Source organism: Spermophilus citellus, assembly GCF_964194105.1.
Source record: "Spermophilus citellus genome assembly, chromosome: 15".
NCBI classification, from domain to species: domain Eukaryota; kingdom Metazoa; phylum Chordata; class Mammalia; order Rodentia; family Sciuridae; genus Spermophilus; species Spermophilus citellus.
Window position 1 is genome coordinate 42,310,697 of NC_138195.1, and position 22,934 is coordinate 42,333,630.

General features: G+C 34.8%; 2 protein-coding genes across 10 annotated transcripts in view; one reads left to right on the plus strand and one right to left on the minus strand.

The window, feature by feature from the left end:
* The window catches only part of SIRT1 (sirtuin 1), a 31,927-nt gene extending 23,404 nt beyond the window's left edge, over positions 1-8,523 (plus strand). Inside the window, exons 7-9 of one of the 2 annotated variants that reach the window (XM_081267326.1) lie at positions 438-624; positions 2,930-3,484; positions 5,279-8,516. In XM_081267326.1, coding sequence (XP_081123452.1) covers positions 438-624; positions 2,930-3,484; positions 5,279-5,607 — 1,071 coding nt within the window. In that variant the 3' untranslated portion in view covers positions 5,608-8,516. Of the gene's footprint in view, positions 1-437; positions 625-2,929; positions 3,485-5,278 lie in introns of both variants that reach the window. The other variant, XM_081267327.1, reaches the window with a different exon arrangement.
* A 2,279-nt stretch (positions 8,524-10,802) lies between these two features.
* The window catches only part of HERC4 (HECT and RLD domain containing E3 ubiquitin protein ligase 4), a 118,377-nt gene continuing 106,245 nt past the window's right edge, over positions 10,803-22,934 (minus strand). For all 8 annotated transcript variants that reach the window (XM_081267324.1, XM_081267323.1, XM_081267319.1 and 5 more), the window contains 5 exons: positions 22,647-22,713; positions 20,238-20,320; positions 15,913-16,096; positions 13,046-13,148; positions 10,803-11,447 (listed from right to left, as the gene is read on the minus strand). In XM_081267324.1, coding sequence (XP_081123450.1) covers positions 11,239-11,447; positions 13,046-13,148; positions 15,913-16,096; positions 20,238-20,320; positions 22,647-22,713 — 646 coding nt within the window. In that variant the 3' untranslated portion in view covers positions 10,803-11,238. The remainder of the gene's footprint in view (positions 11,448-13,045; positions 13,149-15,912; positions 16,097-20,237; positions 20,321-22,646; positions 22,714-22,934) is intronic.

A 22,934-nucleotide genomic window follows, 5' to 3' on the forward strand; every position in this document is an offset into this window, starting at 1 on the left:
ACAGGGAAATGTCCAGGAAGAAAGTGTTGCCATTGGGAATTCTAATGAAATACAATAATACCTTGAAATCATTAAATTGGCTCCTTTGTTATATAAGCCTAAAATAAAAACCCAGGTCACAAGTAAGAAGCTGCTATGTTAGTTTTTCTCCTTTCTCTCCTTTTTAGTGATGTCAGATTTGGATCCTTTAAAGGAGTTGTGGTAATCCTCAAAACATAAAAATACTGTGAAAAAATACAGGAAAATGTTTCATTGTGTATCAGTAAACTTAAAATTGACATTTAGATTGTATCCAATTTTCCCTACCGTATATTCTACAGCTTTTCTGTTTTCTATGATAATTCTGAAATGCATTTTTTAAAAAGTGTGGAAATATTGACTACTACTAACTTGGAACTTTCTTTCACTTAATCTCAACCCATATCTGGAACATGCAGGTAGTTCCTCGATGTCCTAGGTGCCCAGCTGATGAACCACTTGCTATCATGAAACCAGAGATTGTCTTTTTTGGTGAAAATTTACCAGAACAGTTTCATAGAGCCATGAAGTATGACAAAGACGAAGTCGATCTCCTTATTGTTATTGGGTCTTCCCTGAAAGTAAGACCAGTAGCACTAATTCCAAGTAAGTTAGTGACGGTTTTGGAGGAATTTTTCTGCATATGATACCACTGGTTATGGATCTGTATAATAGGTTCTAGTGATCTTACCACTTTCCTATTTAGAAAGTGGTAAAGAGCTAAGCTATATTTTTTAGATGATATTTTTGTTTATGCGGGTTATTGCAAATGATATTTAATGAGGGCCGGGGGATGTCAAAACAGAAGGAATACTAAATTTTAGTTCTTACTCATGGAAAATCCACTGAGTGAGGTATATTTCTAGTTTTTTTGAGACAGTGTTTCTAAGTTGCAGAGGCCAGCCTCAAACTTGTGATCCTCCTGCCTCAGACTAAAGAGTAGGTGGGATTTCTAGGTATGTGCCACTGTTCCACACCCAGCTTCAACTTAGACTTTTTAATGCAAGGGTTTAATGTGGCAGAGTTTAGTTTTGATTTGTTTACATAAACTTAAGAAATTATTTGTATTGATATTAGTTTTTTTCTTAAGTATTTTTTTAGTTGTCAATGGACAACTTATTAGAAGTGTAATGCACAACTTATTAGAAGTGTAATATACTTGTGTAAGATAGAATTTAGGGATTCAAAATGATAGTCTCTTCTTGTAGTAATGACAGCCATGGCACGTCATAATGGTAGTACATGGCTCTAGCTTACATAAACCCAAGGAGTGTGTGTATGTGTTTAACGATGTTTCCATGTAATTCAAGACCCTATTATTCTTGGGAAGTTTCTTTAACATGCTTTCATACTACCTTCTTTCTCTCCTGTAATGAAGCCAGGGAAATGAGAAGGATATTTCAAATACATCAGATGTGTCTTTTTATAAATGGGAGGACAAGAGCAGACAATCAGACGCCAAAACAGAGAATTAAATGGTTTTATATCAGTAAATCAAATAGGTAAACACAAGAAACATGAGTCAAACTCCTTAATTCTGTATTTGTCTTACATCTGGTGGCTTTATCACTTAAAGTTGTTGTCTTTCCTAAATATCTGTGAAATCTTTGTGCAGTAGAATATAGGTGATTTGTGATTAAATGAACGTAATTTAGTAGTGTAAGCTCCCCATTCTTTTGTGGCCTTGGGATTGATGCATGTTTAGTAGGCACTCAACCACTGAGTGAGTTACACATCTAGCCCATTTTTTTTCTTTTCTTTTAAAAAATAGGGTTCTTACTTTCTTACTTGGGCTGTTTTTGAACTCTTGGGCTCAAGTGATCTTCCTGCCTTACCTTCCCAAATAGTTGGAACTATAGGCCCAAGTTACCATACCTGGGTTTCTCTGCCTTAAATGCTTTATTTATTTATTTTTGGTACCAGGGATTGAACCCAGGGGCACTTAACCACTGAGCCACATCCTCAGCTATCCTCCTGTGCCTTAAAAAAAAAAAAAAATGTTGTAGATACACACAATACTGGGATTGAACCCAGTGCACCATGCATGCAAGGCAAGTGCTCTACCACTAAGCCATAACCTCAGCCCAGCTTTTTTTTTTTTAATGTTTATTTTTATGTGGTGCTGAGGACCAAGCCCACTGCCTTCCATATGCAAGATGAGCACTCTACCACTGAGCTATAACCCTAGCCCTCAGTCCCACTTTTTTAAATTTAGTGAAATAGGGTCTTATTAAATTGTTTAGGGCCTTGTTGAATTGCTGAGGCTGGTTTTGAACTTGGAATTCTCCTGTCTCAGCCTACCAAGATGCTAGGATTACAGGCTTGTGCCTGTGGGGTAATAGAGTAGTGTTGATAATAGGCAAATATGGTTTTTTGAAAATGTAAAAAAAGTTTCTGGTAAGTAGTGTAGAATATGTCTGTATGGCTTTTAACCTTTGTATCAGGAGCTACTTCAGTACAACGTAACCTAAACACCTATGTGCCAAGAATTAAGTAATGACATTATTCCCATTCTCTACAGAGAAGGAAATTGAGGTCAGAATGGAAAGTTACAAGATTGCTCAGAGGTAACCAACCTGGCAAGATCAGAAACTGGGATGCTTTAATGCTTCTTACTTGTTTGATATCTTTTTTTTACTTTTTAGTTGGACACAATACCTTTATTTTAATGTGATGCTGAGGATTGAACTAAGGCTCTCTAAGCGCTCTACTGCTGAGCCACAACCCCAGCCCTCGATAGCTTTTTGATGAAATGTAATGACTTAATGACTTTTCAAGTATCAGTGGAGGGTATCTTTTTTTTTTATTTGGAATTCAGGCTTTTTTTTTTTTTTTTTTTTTGCAGGATGCATTTGTTATGGTTTTATTAGCTCACCTTCAATTCCTAACTTTCTTTTTACCCTGTTTTTAGGTTCCATACCACACGAAGTGCCTCAGATATTAATTAATAGGGAACCTCTGCCTCATCTGCATTTTGATGTAGAACTTCTTGGAGACTGTGATGTCATAATTAATGAATTGTGTCATAGGTTAGGTGGTGAATACGCCAAACTTTGCTGTAACCCTGTAAAGCTTTCAGAAATTACCGAAAAACCTCCACGAACACAAAAAGAGTTGGTCCATTTATCAGAGTTACCACCAACACCTCTAAATATTTCAGAAGAATCAAGTTCACCAGAAAGAACTTCACCACCAGATTCTTCAGTGATTGTTACACTTTTAAACCAAACAGCGAAGACTAATGATGATTTGGATGTATCTGAAGCAAAGAGTTGTGTGGAAGAAAAATCACAGGAAGTGCAGACTTCTACTAGAAATGTTGAGTGTGTTAATGTGGAAAATCCAGATTTGAAAGATGTTGGTTCCAATACTGGTGAGAAAGGTGAAAGAACTTCAGTTGTTGAAACAGTGAGAAAGTGCTGGCCCAACAGACTTGCAAAAGAACAGATTAGTAAGCGGCTTGATGGTAAGAAACTTTGTTGGAAAGTATGATTATTATAAAGCTTTTTTTTTTTTTTTTTTGGTGGGACAAACTAGCAGTTTTGGCAGGTTAGTTGATTGGGGAAGCTCCAAGTGTTTCGCTGCTGAGCTGAATCCCCAGCCCTGATTTGGGTAGCTTTCCATAGTTGAATTGAAAATTGTGTGAAGTTCAGAAGTCACAGACGGGTAAATGTAGTGATATCTTACATAACACAGGAAAGAGTGAAGAGTGTTTGCTTTTAATGGTATGCTGTATATTGTTTCTCCAGGAGATGGGAAGAAAAATGGAAGATAAATATTGAGAATAGGTTTATATTATATACTCTGCCACTGAAAACTCTTTTTCCCTATAAGTTATAAATGATGCTGAGGCAGATCAGAGTTAACTAGTGTGTACAAAAAGTAGGTTCTACTTGGAGATTAGGTTATACCAGGGGATTGAACCCAGGGGTGCTTAACCAAGGAGCCATATCCTCAGCCCTTTTAGAGACAGGGTCTCACTGAGTTGCTGAACTGAACTATCTCAGCCTACCTACCTACTAGGATTACAGGCATGTGCTACCACACCCGGCTAGAAGGCTAATTTTTTAGTAGAGTATTAAAATAGAAGTCTAGCACTGGAATTTTCCTTGAAGATCTTTTGCCATACATAACTCTTTGCCTGGGAATTATACTTGATTTTACTCTACTAGAAGTAGAGTCTTGGTAACTAGTACTTCCCCAGTTCTTCAGTGAGGCTAGGGCAGAATATAATGTTTTTAAATCATGAGCTAAAATTATAGAAACAAAAGTGTAATATAATCATATGCTGGGACCCATTTAAAGGCTCCTTGTTTCCTACCATTTAATTCACAAGAGCAGACAAAAGCCTCCTTTTGCACATAAAATGCTTCCTGGTCACCATTTTTAATTTTTTTTTTTTTAAACACTGAACATGACCCAAGTGCTGCTAGGGGTTTTCTGTCTTGCCACTGGAATAAAAGTACTTGACTTCCTACTCCAACCATGAAAATTAATACTGACAAGTGTTTTTCACAATATGTAGCAGACTGTCACATCAGTTTTGGGTTATGGTTCAGTGGCAGAGCAACATTTGCCTAGCAGAAGCACTGGGTTAGAGCCTTAGCACCACATAAAAAGTCATTCTGTCCATCTCCAAACAAAATAAAAAAACCCCCCACACATCTTAAGGAGTTCTTCTTGACCTAGTGTCCATGGCTTAAGGGGAGGAAATGAGCTTCTTGTTGTCGTCATTAACCTATATCTACAGGACTCTGAGATTCTGGGGGCCCTGGGTTCAATCCTGAGCACTAAAAAAAAAAAAGTACAGGTTTCTTAGACTGGGCGGTGGGGCTATCAATGCCAGTATCTAAAAACTGCATTCTGAATGGTGGGGAGAGGAAGATATTCACAGTATATTAAGTAGCAGGCTGGAAAAAAGTTAAATGGAAATGTTAGATGAAATACTTCTAAAACGTGCTTTAGAGAAATTTTATTTAATGAATTTGAATTGGGCATCTAATTTCAAATTTCTTAAAAAAGGAATTGTTGAATGATTTCTTTTCATTTTTAAATCAGGATTAAAATTATTCCATTCTCCACATGAGGAAACCGCTACCTGTACAAAGAACTAATATTTCAATCCAGGACTCACACAGTTCTTGCTTTAAAACAAAATTATAAAGTCTAGTGATAAAAGGCAAAGAGAACCTACACTGGACTCCAGACTGTCCAACTAGACTGAATTAAGTCTAACATTTCATTTATTACTATATTTCAGGTAATCAATACCTGTTTTTACCACCAAATCGTTACATTTTCCATGGCGCTGAAGTATATTCAGACTCGGAAGATGACGTCTTATCCTCTAGTTCTTGTGGCAGTAACAGTGATAGTGGTACATGTCAGAGTCCAAGTTTAGAAGAACCCATGGAAGATGAAAGTGAAATTGAAGAATTCTACAATGGCCTGGAAGATGATGCTGATGTTCCAGAAAGAGCTGGAGGAACTGGATTTGCAGCTGATGGAGGCGATCGAGAGGCAGTTAATGAAGCTATATCCATAAAACAGGAAGTAACAGACATTAACTATCCAGCAAACAAATCATAATGTAATAATTGTCCAGGTACAGGAATTGTTCCACCAGCATTAGGAACTTTAGCATGTCAGAATGAATGTTTACTTGTGAACTCAATAGAGCAAGGAAAACAGAAGGTGTAATATTTATAGACTGGTCAAGTAGATTGTTTTTTTCATGGATAATTTTTTAACTTCCATTCCTGTACTTGTACACTCAACACTAACTTTTTAAAGAAAGGTACTAAGTATCTTTAGTCAGCTGTTGGTCATGACTTTCTTTTAAAGTTTCATTTGTATGATACATCTGTATGTATGTATGTATAATTTTGTTTTTGCCTAGTGAGTTTCAACATTTTAAAGTTTTCAAAAAGCCATTGGAATGTTAAATTAATGTAAAGGGAACAGCTTATCTAGACCAAAGAATGGTTATTTCACACTTTTCTTTGTAACATTGAATGGTTTGAAGTCCTCAAAATATCTGTTCTGCTGAACTTTTGATTCTTTATTAGCACAATTACCTATTTTTAAACACTGGCATTTTCCAAGACTTATGGCAGCTAACTTTTTTAAAATTAAAAATGACATGCAATGTAAGTAGAAAGTCAGAAATATTTGGGAGAGCACTCAGTTGTCATTACTTTTTCAAAGTAAGACTTTGGTGCTAAGAGTTTCAGGAGTATTTATTGTTCAATTGAAGATGGCTTTTGTACTTCCTACAGACATGTAGTGATGTCTATATTGGCTCATAAAACTAACCTAAAAAAAAAACAAATGAATGCTTTGGAAATGTTTCAGTTGCTCTAGAAACAATAGTGCCTGCCTGGATTCTCCTTAGTTTTGAAATATTTGCCATTGTTGTTTAAGTACCTATCACTGTGGTAGAGCTTGCATTGATCCTTTTCCACAAGTATTAAACTGCCAAGATGTGAATATGCAAAGCCTTTCTGAATCTGTAATAATGGTACTTCTACTGGGGAGAGTGTAAAATTCTGGACTGCTGTTTTTCCATCAATGAAGAAAACAACAGGTCCCTGATTACAGTTCCAAAGTAATAAGATGTTAATACCAACTCAGCCAGAAAGTACATGTCTCCTGTTGGGAGGATTTGGTGTAACGAATACCAAACTGCTAGCCTGGTATTATGGGGAGGAACCTTTAACTTGTAATAGCAGAATAGTTAATGAATAAAAAACTAGTTAACATTATTTAAAAGCTTAGCCTGCCTTAAAACTAGAGATCAACTTTTAAACTACAGAAGCTTCTCCTATTTTATAAAGTCACAGAAAACATTTATTTTCCAGAACTTTTTTTGAACATTACCCCCAAATTATATTCTTATGTTGGTTTAGTATTTATTACAATAAAGAGGGTTTGAAACATAGCTGTTCTTTATGAATAAAATACCCAGCTAGGACCATTACTGCCAGAATAGAAAATTATATTGAATGGCCATTTCCCTACCTAAAAGATGTCTCAATCTGAACTTATTTGGCTACATTAAAGAATGCAGTATATTTAGTTTTCCATTTGCATGATGTGTTTGTGCTTATAGATGATATTTTAAATTGAAAAATTTGTTTTAAATTATTTTTACAGTGAAGACTGTTTTCAGCTCTTTTTATATTGTACATAGTCTTTTATGTAATCTACTGGCATATGTTTTGTAGACTGTTTAATGACTGGATATCTTCCTCCAACTTTTGAAATACAAAACCAGTGTTTTATACTTGTACACTGTTTTAAAGTCTATTAAAATTGTCATTTGACTTTTTTCCTGTTAATTTACATTGTTTATGTTATATAACATTTTTAAATTTTGCAGGATTTATACAGCTTTGAGGACTGTATGTATTAGATACTGCCTGCCAATTTATAATAGTCTGACTGAGCCCCGTACTGATTGTGCTTGATTGTACTATCACCAAAAGTTAGTATTTCAACTGTTGTCTAAGGCATAGTGGTAGCACAGACCTGTAATCCCAGCAGCTTGTGAGGCAGGAGAATTGAGAGTTCAAAAGCAAAAGTGAGGTGTGTGTGAACCCGACTCAGTGGTCGAGTGCCCCTGGATTCAATCCCCAGTTACCGCCTCCCCAAGAAATGGTTTGTCCTAAAACCTCTTTTTAGGCTTCCCTCAAACTCCTAGGCTCAAGGTTTTCCTTCAAAAGCTGCCTTAGCTTCCAAGTGGGATTCTAGGCATATGACATCATGCCCAATAGCCCACATCAACTTTTGAGGCTTACCACAGAACCTTCTTAGTCCAATCCATTGAAGTTTTTGAGACAGTACTTAAATTTAAGAGGCTGAAAAATGTGCATTAGAATGCATGTAATGAATAAAGACTTGACTGGCAGTTTCCTGTTCTCAGGTGTCATACCTTCCTCCCCAGACAACTTGCTAGGCAGATTTAACAAAAATAGTGCCCTTGTTCTGTCAGCCCTAGAGAAATTAGCTTTAATCCCCTATTAATCCCTGACATTCCACATATGCACAGATTGGAAAGTATCAATGACTTAGCAATACCTAGTTTAAGCTGTTACTCAACACTATACAGCTATTTTAGTTTCTGTATATACTCTTTCACTTGATAGTAATACCCTATTTTGAATGAAATACGACGGATTTTTTTTTTCTTAGTGCAGTTTTATTTGAAACAAGTCTCAACTCCTAAACCTATAAGCTAGGAGTGTGTGTAAACCAAATGGACAAAGATCTAGATAAGCCACTCAGCCTTAAACTCAAAGTAGGATACTTCAGTGATGAAGAAATGGTCTCCTTTTTAGACCGGTAATTAATACTCACCTGAGGAAGTTTAGAACGCCTCCCCTCCTAGGAATATGAATACATATTTAACTGGCACAAAGCAGGGCTTGTACTAAAAAGCACCCCCAGGTAGTTCAAAAGTATAGTCAGGTTTGAGAAACAAAGAAATAGAACTGACATTAAAAAATGAAGTTATTGTGTTAAAGTTTTTTTTTTTGTTTTGTTTTTTGTTAACGGACCTTTATTTTTTTTATTTACAAACAGTGCAGTGCTGAGAATCAAACACCAGTGCCTCATACAATCATGCTAGGAAAGTACTATACCACTGAGCTATGACCCTACCCCAGCCTTTCTGACTTTTAACACTCTTTCTAAGGTCAGTCTGAAAAGGAAATATTCTCACAAAATAAGCCTGTCTGCTCCATTTGTTTTCTGAAATAAAATTTGAGAGCTGGGACTGTGGCTCAGTGGTAGAGTGCTTGCCTAGCATGTGTGAAGCACTGGGTTCAATTCTCAGCACCAGGGGAGGGACAGGATTGGGCTTATAAGCAAACATTGGCAAGCACAAGGAGCTAAGGATATGTGAATTCTTTAGCAGAGGAGGTGAGTGAAACTATCACAAGGAGCTTTGGATGGCCAAAATGCACAAGGGCTGGAGAGGGGGCTCAGAAGAGGAAATATTCGACCTTGCCTTCAGACAAGTTTACCCATGCTCTTCATGGTATAATTTCACTTTGATTCTGGACCTTTTGCTAAACTAAACAGTAAAAATCTATAAGGGCAAAAATCTTGTTAGGAAACATTGATACTACAAACTATATAAATGGATCCTGTAAGAAGGCTACCACCCTGACATCTGTGTACAGAGAAAAGTATTTTCTAGTTTAGCTAACTCAATAACCAGTCTATGACAACAAATTCAATATTTACCTACCTGCTACTCTGATTTACAAAGCAAAGGAGATTTTTCCTAATTTTATAAAACAAATAGCAATTTGAAAAATCTTCAATGGCATATTGTTTAATCATGAATCTCTTGTTGTTAAAGCTGCTATATTACAGACTGTAACTGAGGGAGAAAAAAGTTATCACTTACCCAAGTTAAGCTTTGTACAGGTGTGATCACAGATAAACTGCAATGTTCTTGATACAGAACTCAGTGTTAATCCAAAGTGGCTGCTTTTTCACAGATGAGCTTCATAGCATACAAAGGTTACTAATGAAAAAAGCACCTGATACATAGTTTGCATTTGGAAAATCACTACCCTCAAGGAATGGGTGCAGAGAAATGGTAATATTACCAGGTACACGGAAAAATTCCCATAGGAAAGAATGCCATCTCAAGGAAATCACCTTAAGAATATTGTTTTTCAGTGCTTTACATATAAAAGACTCCTATAGCTTTTTGTATTTTTTTAAAGTTAAACTTCTGAAAAGTATGGGTCCGTGATTCCTTACTGAAGCCCTTGTGCTTGTCTGTATTTTGGAATTATGAATTTTAGCAAATATGCAGTACTCTGCAGGGGTTCCTAGTCCCAATTGGTGAATAGTATAAATAGCCAACAGTTCTGATAGGTCTGTTATAAAATGTAAAAAAAATTTTCAGTGTCTTTTTTTATTTTGGAATTACAGATAAAGAGACTAGACCTCTATCAAACAAATATAAAGGAATAAGAACAATTCAAATGTAATAAACTCCCTGAGAGCCCACTTTTTGAAGAATTTTGAATCTTACGAGAACCACTGAAAGTTTAAATATCAAACCAATAAATTATTTATTAAACAGTTTTCACGGCATATTTCTATAAATTTAAAAAATAAATATTTGCATTATAGCAGAAAGTCACATGTATTGCATCAACTCAACTTGCTTTTACAATTTAATGACATGAGATAACTAAGCATCAGCACCATAAAAAGATTTGTTTCTGAAAATTCAAGGAAATAGTTCTCAAGTACTAAAAATTCTGACTAAATACTAACCCACAGAATCAATAATTTTGGAAGCTAAAAATCCAGTGACTGGTTTTCTTACTAGCCAAAGTTTCTCTATGGCAACTATAGAGACAAAGTTCTTCCATTTCTAAATATAAATAAGCTTTTTGATAACCTCCCATCTATCAGCATCTCAAGATTCACAAAAGAGGGCAGAACTACCTCCCATCTATCAGCATCTCAAGATTCACAAAAGAGGGCAGAACTACAAGTTTTTTAGTATAACTCCTATCTGTAAACTCAAGTTTGCACAGACCTTTATTCTAGGGAAAAAAAAAAATCACACTGTGTTAGAAACATGCTTAAAATTAAAAAAAAAGTGTAATGGCAATGGAACCTAGGGCCTCACACATGCTAGGCAAGTGCTCTAACACTGAGTTTTATATATATGCCCAGCTCAGATAAGATTAATTCATAATTTTTAACCTTTAAGAGTCAGCTCAGTTCAATTACAACCATAGAAACTGTACTGGTATCAGAACATAACTATTTTATTACAAAACTTAACATTATTTACAAAATGGAAAAATAATCAAATGACTATTTCAGGCCAAAGTTAAAGGCTTTCCACCCAGTGATTGAAGAAAAATTAAGCAACATTTCCATGCACTCACAGATCATTCTTGAAATATGCAAACTCTTAAAATTTATGTTAGTAAAACTTTAATGTATTCACAATACTTGTATGTTCATGAGGAAGATGGGGAAAAATTCATGGTTCTGTACAATAAGTTTAATATTAACAGTTCATTTTTCTTTTAATATTTTTTGGCTTTCATGAATACTCATAGCATTAAACATTTTGCAAGTAGGAATTATAATAGTACCTGACACTTTGCTGACTTCATCACCACAAGAAAAACACAAGTAGTTTAATGCTTATGCACTAAACTAAATACTCTGAAGTTATATTAAACTGAAGCCTTCATTGTGATCAATAGCTTGGATCAGTTTACGGCGTAGAGTTTCTTTTTCTGAATATTTTGGAAGATCTAGAAGATTAAAACAGGTGTGGGAAACTGGGAGATATTCCTCACCACCTCCTGTTGACTGGATGACTAGTTTCAGACTCTTCATACCAAGAATAGGAATGCGATCGCTACCTGTCAAAAACACTGCCGGGGGGGAAAAATCATTCACACAACAGCATATAGTAGCTAAGAATACCTAGTGCAGTTCTATAACACAACTTTATGTGAACATCTGCTTCCAGAATTTGTGGAAGATTTTCAAAATGCATACTAATTACCCACCTATACACTTTTTTTTCCTTTAAATGTGTAATCTTAATATTGGTATACAGAAAGTGTTCAATAAACATTTGATGAATTAATGACTACTACTACTGACATTCTTTGAAACATTAATGACTACTGTTACTGACCTTCTTTTGGGAAAAGCCATTTAGAACTAGTTAAAAAGCCAAATAAAAATGCAGGTTTTTAAAAAAATATATTTTTAAAGTTGTTGATAGACCTTTATTTGTTTGTCTATGTTTGGTGCTGAGAATGGAACCTAGTGCCTCACACATGCCAGGCAAGAGCCCCAGGCCCAGCCCAAAACGCAGTTAAAACAAAAACAAAAACATATACCCTTTTCTATTTGTTCCTGTTACTTTTGATAGAAAATTGTTAACAGTGAGCCAAAACTCAAATTGTTTTTCCAAAGAATAATAATTTACTATCCTTATGATACAGGATGCATCAAGCAAGATTCATCCTGATATTTGGCAATTCTCAAGAAAAGAAAAGATATCAAGAAAAGATAGCCAAAATGTTCTTGGCAATAGCAGGGAATACTAAAGGAATGTCACTGATTGAGAACATAAATTCTGACAACTTTTTAAAATAGGGCCAGGCACAGTGGTGTACACTTGTAATCCCAATGACTTGAGAGACTGAGGCAGGCAGAAGGATCACCAAGTTTGAGGCTAGACTTGGCAATTTAGCAAAACCCTCAACAACTTAGCGAGACTCTGTCTCAAAAAAATAAGAAGAGATAAGGATGTACCTCAGTGGTAAAGTGCCCCGGGATTCAATCCCCAGTACTACTCCCCCCGAAAAAGGTCAAACTTCAATTGGACTCAGATTTTAACAAGATGAAAAACACAACAGACATGAGGCTGTAGATGAAGGAACTAAGGTCTGGAGAAAGAAAAAAAAAAAAAAAAAAAGATACTTTCTACAGAAATTCCCAGAAATGTGGAATCAAAGAGAAAAAGAAAAGAGCAAACACAGAAAAGAGCTGGATTGTCTAAAGATCTTTTTAGAAATCTAAAAGGATTCTACAATCCCAGTTTATTTTGATTCCTGGTTTTTATTTTTAAATTTTAGTTATAGATGGACACAATGTCTTTTAGTTTGTTTATTTACTTTTATGTGGTGCTGAGGACGAAGCCCAGTGCCTCACATGTGCAAGAGATAGACAAGTGCTCTGCCTCTAAGCCACAACCCCAGCCCCAATTCCTGTTTTTTTTTTTTTTCTAAAAACCAACAATATTTTGGAGGCAAACTGAACTTGGCCTTTGAGATAAAAGAAAACAAGCAATTAAGATGACAGTTCATATTTTAAAGTAAAAATTATTCCAATTTAAGATTTTTAGAAAAATACTATGAAAAAAAATCGGATCCAAAGAGAATCAGTCAATATTCTATGAGAATTAGTTTAATATTAAGATTCCCACCTCATAAAATATGAAATTAGAAATACTTACACAGGAATTGTTTTTTCTTTTCCAATGGTAATTCATGAAATACTTCCCAAAAAATTTTTATCGTAGGATGTTCTGCCCAATACTCCCCTTTGTATTCTGTATTCTAAAAACAATATAACCTCTTATTAGGATTAAGGAATATTAGTTTTGTCTTAATTTGGCAAATTGAATTCCTTAGCCCATAAAGACACCATGGTCCAGGAATTTGAAATGTGCAGTGCAGATGATTACCCAACATTTCCTGGGCATTTTGCAATTTGACACTCTTATATTCCAGGAGAAAGAAAAACAGATGAACCACCAGAAACCTCTTCCAAAAACAAGATAGGACTAATTATGTGAATAAGGATAAACTAGAAATACTAAAATAATGTTCAAGGATTATTGAATTTCCAACATGGAAATTACCTATAATTAAAAAAAAATTTTTAATTACCTATAATTAAAAAATTTTCTTTTACTCCTGAATAGAAGTCATGTTATTTTTACATTGTATTTCTCCTTTACAAAAATGCTACTAAGAGCAACACTAATAATTTTCTGTGGTAGTTTCAAAGATGGTCCTCAATAAGCCTCCTGGTATTCATGTTCTTGTGTACTACCACATTCCACATTGAATGGGCCTGACCTATGTAATCATTAGGGAACTTGATATGAAAAATGTATGGCTTATCAGGTTAGATAACCCTCTATGGCTTCAGTCACTCTTTCAGATCACACTTATGGGGGAACATTTCGTGAAGACACTCAAATAGCCCTACTATGGACAGACATCATTATGGTGCCAACAGCCATATATGACTATGTATCCTTGTTGAAATGAATATCCTTTATCAAGCCTTTGGATGGCAGTGGCGCCAGTCAATATTGTGACTATACCATCATCAGAAATCCCGGAGCCAAACTACCTAGCTAAACCATTCCTGACACAAACTATGTAAAATAATGTTTTCTCTGTTCTTGTTTTCAAGGTTTTTTTTCTTTTTTAAATAATAGGGATTGAACCCACAGGTACTTAACCACTGAGCCACGACCCAAGTCCTTTTTTATTTTAATACAGGGTCTCTGATAAGTTGCTGAGTCTGGCTTTGAACTTGCAACCCTCCTGCTGCCTTAGCCTCCCGAGTTTCTAGGATTATAGGCATGTGCCACCATGCTTGACAAATGTTATTTTTGGACATACTGTTCCCTTAGGCACAGGCAATATAGAAAAGACTTCTTCAACAAGCTAATTTCTACTTATTTTTTAAGGCTCAGATTAAAATGTCACCTAGTTCAATCACTGATTTATTCAACTGATTTATAATGAGTTTTAGTTAAAAGTTTTGGGCTGTGGGGAAATTCCAGTGAATGAAGTCCTGACTTACCTTGCAGAATTTCCCATCTAATGAGACTCTTTTCCACATTTAACAAGCATGGTTAAGTTCCTCCGTATGTGCCATTCACTAAACCCTTACTCTCCCCTTGTATTCATCACAACTCAATTAAAAGTAGTTAGCTTCCTTATCAGAGGGCAAAGACTATGTCTCAATCTTATTGACTATCACCTCCCCAATCTCTTGCATAGGACCTCATTAGAGGCTGAATAAACATTTGCTAATGGGTTTCTTGAATTTGGGGGTCTTGCTATTTGTAGCTATGACTATCTCAATCACTGAATTCTTGGTTTTCCAAATGTGCAGAATAATTAATGTACTTCCAAACAATTTGAGAAAATAACTTGATGTCTAAGTGATGTTAAATTTATTAACTTGTTTGAAGTTAGATTATGATGAAGAAAGAGAGGTGGATGACTGAAGATCACTCTTATACCTCTAAATTGTATGGGGGAATGCTGATTTCCTGGTTAAACTATCTTCCCATTTTTTTAACTGAGTTAAAAAAAGCCATATATTTTAAAACTGTAAGAAATGCATGTATCCATTTACATCTTAACCATCTGTAAATATACAGTTCAGTAACATTAAGTAATTCAGTGTTGTGCAATCACCACCACCATCCATATCTAAAATTCTTTTCATCTTTTAAAACTGAAACTGTGTGTGACCATTAAACAAGAATTCCCTACTTCCCTCTTCATTTACAGATTTTTAGATGAACATAATACTTGGGATTAGGATTGCTAGATCATATAGCAAATACGTGTTAACTGCCAAACTGCAAAAATTATATCAGAGGAGGCTATATTAATTAGCAAAATGATTGTTAACCTTATTTTGTTTTTTAAAATTTTTAGTTGTAGTTGGACACAATATCTTTATTTATTTATTTTTATGTGGGGCTGAAGATTGAACCCAGAGACTCACACATGCTAGGTGAGCACTCCACCACTGAGCCACAACCCCAGCCCATAACCTTATTTCTTAAAGCTGACCTAATCTAGCAATTTTACTAAATGTTAACTGAAGAAATACTTGAGAATTACTTAGAGAAGAAAATTAAACTTTCCTAATTTTCTCCCTAAAAATAAGGCACCAGAAATGAAGATCATACTCATTATTTCTCTGCAAAAAAGTAAACACTGAGATTAATCAGAGAAAAAATCTTATGCATTGCAAATGCTTTTCACAACGGTTTACCGAGACTGAGGCAGAATGAAAACCCACCATTTTGTCTGGGGCTTCTATTCTGCCTGTGGTCCAGATGACATTTTTCTCTATCTCTACCATCAAACCCACAAAATATAAAACTGTTACCCTCAATTCAAAAACAGTTCAATATTCATTGTGGAGCAAAAACAGTAGAGTGTCCCTATAAAAATGAAGTAATTGTTTAAAAATGGAAACTAAAAGGGCAGGACTTCTACCAATAAGCCATGGTCTTGGTCTTTCCATTTAAATAATGTCATAGATTTGTTTTTTTCCTACCTTTTCCAGTTCTTTCCAATCATAATTTGTATTTCCAATAACCATCGATTGTAGTTCATTAGGCTGGAAAAGCAGAAGAACTTTTCCTCCACAGACCTTATGAAAGCCAGCGTGAAAGGCATCAAATAAGGAAGCCACTGATTTATTGAATATGTAATCCACATAAGCATCAACAAACTCCTGCCTAGAAATGAAAATATACATACATGCATAAAAATCACTTATGTAGAACATATAACATAGTCTAATTAAAACTGTGCTCCTATGCCTTTTGCTACTTAACTATATAAAACAGAAAAAATATGAACAGGACTGACTCAAAGGGGACAAAGTTATTATAAATAAATCTATTAAAAATTAAGATATACCCATGAAGCATTCATAGTTCTTAGACTATTCCTAATAGAAAAATATCATTTGCTAATTAACAGAATGATATAAATGGCTAACAAAATAATTTCAAAAGTCACAAATTAATGAAAATTTGTAGTATCACCTCACATGCATTCCTAAAAGAGTGATCTGTTACAAATATTGTGTGGTGAAAAAATGAGAGCTTTGGGACTCAGATTATTTGACAGAGGAGTCTTTCTCCTTGGACTCCAAGGAATCTGAACAAAAATTTATTTTCAAAAACAACCACCAGGGCTGGGGATGTGGCTCAAGTGGTAGCACGCCCGCCTGGCATGCGTGCGGCCCGGGTTCGATCCTCAGCACCACATACCAACAAAGATGTTGTGTCCGCCGAGAACTAAAAAATAAATATTAAAAATTCTCTCTCTCTCACTCTCTCTCTCTCTCCTCTCTCACTCTCTCTTTAAAAAAAAAAAAAAACAACCACCAAGTAGCAGGTATTAAATATTCTTTTAGGATAATCATTAAAAGACTATAAGTTTATTTTTCTTTAAATGTATGTGCAATATACAGACACACATACACAGTTGATTGTCTTCTGTCTCTTAGGATACAAAAAATACTGTACAGAAAAAAGGGAAACTTCTTTATCCAGTAACTAGAATAACAAAAAATTTTAATCAATTTGTTTTGTTTTGCTATTCACAAACATTTTTATGAAGCAATTCAGTTAAACAAATAATGAGAACAGGCACTGGAGAATGATTTCAGTATTTCATATCCTTGTTTTGCAAATAATAATGTTTCTGTAAATGGGACTATGAGTAAATTTAAGCATCTACAAATATTCTTATCCATCCCAAACTGAATTTATAAGTAGCAGAAAAACTGGCTAAAGGAGGCCATTGTAAAATAAAATCTGGTGGGCCTAAGGAAAAATCAATAGGATACAATATTAGAGTCAGATGAGAAAAAAGTTAATTAGGTAAGGCATAATTTACAATCCATCCATTTAGAAAGTTAAATTTCATCTATACTAATTATACCCTCAAGCACAAAATGCTAAATAATTTTACATACCTTTTGTCAAAATTCTTAAATTAATTTCTCAATAATATAAATGAAATAATTTTCAGGAACTTTTTAAAAGCAGGAAAAAAATCTAAATCAAAGTTTCTCAAAAACTTAAAAAAAAAGCTAGAAGTGCTTCAAAATTTTTAATTAATTTTAACAGTTTTATTTTACAAGATAAGACATATGCATAGTATATTATTGGTAGTAATAATTCTAATAGCCAACATTTACTGAGCACATACATGTGCTAGATAGGTCCTATCTTAAAATTATTGCCTCACCTAAACCTCAAAATAACCCATTTAAGTATATATAATTGAGTATTCTATTTTACAGAAAAGAACACTGAGGCAAGGAGATATCAACTATCTATTTAAAGTCACACAGCTTCTAAGTAATCAAGTCAGGATTGCCGCAGTCTGGCTGGGCACAATTCAAGAGCCACTTATCAAGCAGAACACACGCTGCACCACAGGAGCTCTTCAGGAATTCCCTCAAAGCCGAACTGCCACCACCAGCTTCCCATAAGCCTCTCTATCCCCCACTCCTCCTGCTCTTGAGGCCGATTGGCTGGGTCCCATGGGCGGAGCCAAAAGAGTCCCCCAATGAGCAGCTCCTGATCTGAAAGGGCAGGGAAACAGCCCAATGAGCATCACTGCAGAGGAGCCAATCAACTGGCAGCTGGAAGTTTGCTGGGGCCCCTTTGGCAGTGGCTCTCAACACAGGATTACAATGTTTGGATCATATCCCTAGCCAAACCCACTGTTAGGTTTGTCTAAAGACAAAATAGAAGAAAACAGGACAGAAGTGCTTTCTGTCCTGCATTTATCTACCAGAAATTCCTGCTATTTGAAGCCAATATCGGTCTTGTTAATTCTTTCTTGCTATTCCTTTTGATATTTATCTTCAAGCATCTGCCAACATAGTTCTAGTGTTATTCTTTGATTTTTCAATCTTAAATGTTATATAATGAACTGAATACCTATTAGGAAAGGTAAAGATTTACTTTTTACTTAATTGCTCTGCTCTTATTTTTCCTCCCCCCAAATTCTCATTTTATAATGATTTTGGTTCAGTATTCACTATTAACACTTTTATAATTACAAATATTATTCATAATTGAGCAGCAGGGTATTCTGTTTACCTTTTCTTTTTTTATATGTAGTTTTTAAAATTTTTTAGTTGTAGTTGGACACAACAGTTTTATTTATTTATACGTGGTGCTGAGGCTCGAACCCAGGGCCTTGCACGTGCTGAGTGCTCCACCGCTGAGCCATAACCCCAGCCCCTGTGTTTACCTTTTCTTAAAACAAAAATTACAATGTGTTCCTTCTTCATGTGCTACTTTATCCCTAACTTCTCTAAAACAATTGTCAATTTCCTCCATACTCATTCAAATATATCAGGTAGCATCAGTTGGATTTTTCTCCTAATTTCCTTCAAACTCTTGCTCTAACCCAGATTGTTAACTCTTTGAGAAACTTCTACACAGCTTTTGTTCCTTCAAAAGAATCCTCTTTGCCTCTCTCTTATACTGTATCCTGTACCTTTCTCTATCCTGGTTTAATTACTTATTTTGGTTGGTACAACATATCTGAGATGGAGGCATCAGAAGTAGGTTCTATGAGAATGTGCACATATGAAAATGTTTATATATAATGACATATATGATAATTTGAATATAGAATTAAAATGCTTTTTCTCCCAGAATTTAAATTTTCTAGCTTCCTAGTGTTGTTCTTATAAGTCTGATGATATTCTGATTCCTAATTCTTTGTATGTCGTCTGCTTTTTTTCTCCCCTGGAAGGATTTTAGTTTGTATATTTTGCCTTGGTATGTGTCTTATTTTCCTACTTCCCCTGCTTTCAATCTTGAAAGGCTTCCCAAACTTCAGTTCTGGGAAGTTTCTGGGTATCATTTTCTTTGACAAATTTCATTCATTCCATTTCTTCCAACAAATTTTTCCTCTCAATTTTTAAAAGAATCCATCTGGATGTTGGCACCTTGAAGATACTGACTTCAGTTTCTTTTGAAGTTTATTCTTTATTCTGCATCGTTCCTGTTCCTTGCCATTCTTTTTAACTGTTTTGGTCCTTCCTTAAATGTCTACTCACTGGTTAGCCATTCACATATAAAACATAGGCAGTTTCTTCAGAAAAAGATCTAATACAAAGGGTCAAGAAAGAGGGAGCTGTAGAATATCACGTCATCTCCCTATTTTCAGTTCAGCTCCTTTCCCATAGCTATGCCTAGGTATCTCAAACCACAGTCCCTTCAGTTGAATGTCTCTAAAAGGTATATTTCTAATCTCCTGCCTAAGCTAGAGAAGGACATTTGCCAGGTTACTGGATGTGTTAAGGGAAAGGTTTCTAACTGCTTCTTTTAAAAATAGTTTACAAACTCCATGCATTTTGCAAAAGGATGTTTTTTACTCTTAGTGCTTGGGCCTTTGTTCTACAATATGAACTGGTAGTCTTCTTAGCAATTCCGTTCCATTCTACATTGCGGCTTTCTGGGTTTGCAATCTTTATTTTTTCATTGTAGATTGTTATGTGGTGCTGGGGATCGAACCCAGGGCCTCACACATGCGAAGCAAGTGTTCTGCCACTGACCTACAACTCCAGCCCTGGTTTGCAATCTTAACTAAGTACTATTTTCTGGCTTCCAAAACTGCATTTGCTACAATCTCCTCTCACTTTTTTTTTTTTTAATTTATGATCTTTTCATTCCTTTTTTGATGTCTTAAGGGCATTTCAGGAGCAGAGGCATATTAGTTCTTCATTTAACAGTCCAAGTTTTACCTGAGTAAAAACTAAGGGTTGTGACATGTTTCTGGGGGCAGGGGGGAGCCCTGCAATTTTAATCACTCCCACTGATGCTGCTATAATTCACTTACCGATTTTGTTTGTTAACAGCTGTGTCTGCACCATTTAGAACCAGCTCTTTCACTTCTGTTGCACCAAAGTTTTCAACTGTGATCTATTAATTTAAATTTTTAAAAAAAGTCAATGTCAGACTCGAAACTTAGTATTTTAATAATCTACTATTATATTCTTCCTTTTGTCTCATAGATATAACTAATAATTTTGAGACAAAATTCTGCACCATCACTTATTTATGAATTCTGCTTAAAGCCACAACTAGGAATTTTCATACTCTAGTATTTTGATATCTTACTATGACTAATTATAAATGCACAGGAAACAGAATATATTGTGAACAAAATATTTAGAACATAGTAGAAAATTAGTATATTTTCCTTAGAAGAGTGACTGAATCAAACTATCAGAATGTATTCAGCTTAGAAGAGCTATGCATTCTTCCCACATTACTACTATTCTCCCATATTACTCTATCTGCAAAATATGTTTAATCACAGGTGTTTGGCTATTTTGCAACTTTTATTTCTCATACTTGTCTAATTATTTTTTAAACAAACATTGCCATTCCCACTTCTATATCCTTCCTTTACTCCTTTTTTTGAATATTATCCTCTTTTATGAAAATCTAGCAACTGTAAAAATACTATGGTAGAAAAGGAATGATAAGTAAGAAATGAACACATCTCTGCTCTAAAGTTTACCATCTAATAAAAAAGGAGAAAATGTGATATATAAACAATCATTACAATAAAATAATGCCATAAAACAAAATTTTACCAGACCACACAGGAAGGAAAGTTTAATTTTACCTAAAACTTGTAGAAAGAAGGATGGGCAGTATTCTGAAAGACCAGAGGGGAGCAGGATTTCAGACTTAATACATGGATAAACAGAGTAAACATCAAGTTCTAAAAATGTATGCCAAGAGGCTTAAAAAAAAATCAAAGGTATATGAAACAATTCTGTGTAATATGATACAATTTGACATTAATGGAGAGATACAATGGAAGTTTTCCCATTGTTCTTTTTTTTTTAAGAGAGAACTTTTTAATTATATATATATATATATATATATATATATATATATATATATATATATATATATATATTTTTTTTTTTTTTAGTTTTCGGTGAACACAACATCGTTATTTTATTTGTATGTGGTGCTGAGGATTGAACCCAGCGCCCTGTGCATGCCAGGCGAGCGCGCGATATAGAATGTTCCTGATATCATGCAGCTAGTAGACAGTTGTGTAACATGGCATCTTATTATGGGTATTTTTGGGAAGCTATACTGAGAATCAGGTTTCTAGTTTGAAATAAAAAATATGTATGAAAAAAAATTAAAAATAGACTGAAGGCTTTACCATTTTTTCAAGTGTGAAATTCACAATATTTAAATGTTCCCTTCTGAAGTGCCTTATCATCATCCTTGCTGATTTTCTCTTCTTTAATTGCCAACTGGTCTATTTTTGGCAGATTCTCATTTGTCAATGGCTTAGTATGTGACTAGATCAGCCATTCAACATCCCTTTTTGCTAACTTCATAAAATTTTGCATCTTTTACACAGTTTGCAATTTCATTTCCAAATAACACTGCAATGAATTTGCATACGTATCATACTAAATCATCCAACAGTGAGTAAGACAAAACGAGAAAAAAACAGAAAGAGATATATCTGGGGAAACTAATCTTTTAAGTTGCAAGGTTATTCATATTACAATAACCTCTTGCTTCTCTGTAAATGCAGAATCACAGATTCAAAAACAAACACTTGGATAAGGATCTTTTGCCTATTTTTTTTTTTTTTTTTTTTTGGTGGTACTGGAGATTAAAGGGGCCTTGAGCTTGCTATGAAAATGCTATCCCTACTGAGCTACATCCCCAAGACCCAGGCTGACCACAAACTTTTTTTTTTTTTTAATATTTATTGTTTTTAGCTGTAGTTGGACACAATACCTTTATTTTATTTATTTTTATGTGGCGTTGAGGATCAAACCCAGGGCCTTCCACATGCGAGGCAAGCACTCTATCGCTGAGCCACAACCCAGCCCCTGACCTCAAACTTCTGATCTTCCTGCCTATGCCTCCCCAGTTGCTGAGATTACAGGAGTGCTCCCCCATTTCAGCATAATAATAAAGTACATAAGGTTTGAAGTCACATAGCTGGATTTGAGTACCCACTCTAATATATAATTATTAATTTTAGCTTCCTTCATCTGTAAAATAGGATGATATTAACCTCACAGGATTATTGAGGATAAAATGGAACAACATACATATTGTGTCTAGCACATAGCAAATGCTCAATAAATGTTAGCTAAAAGATTAAGAGTTGCATCTTCAAAATGAAACTACAAGGCAAAGCTGTTAAATAAAAGGGATGATGAATAATCAGACTAATTTATGTTTTTCATCTTACCGTAAAATTTAGACAAAATGTTTCCTCTATATCATCTTCTGGATAATCCAATAATTGTTGCATACTTCTGTAAAACAATGTATATTTCTTTAAGGTAAAATATCATTAAGTATTTTGACTATTTTGTTTGCATAAGTACGTATTTCTCATTCCCTTTTGATAAAATCCTTTCATTAATTTGTATTTTTACATTTGTTTCAGAACAGAGTATGCACACTGTCAAACTTACAAATAACGCGTTGGGGGAAAAACAGATTTTATTTCTTCCTCTGAATAAAAAGACCATGT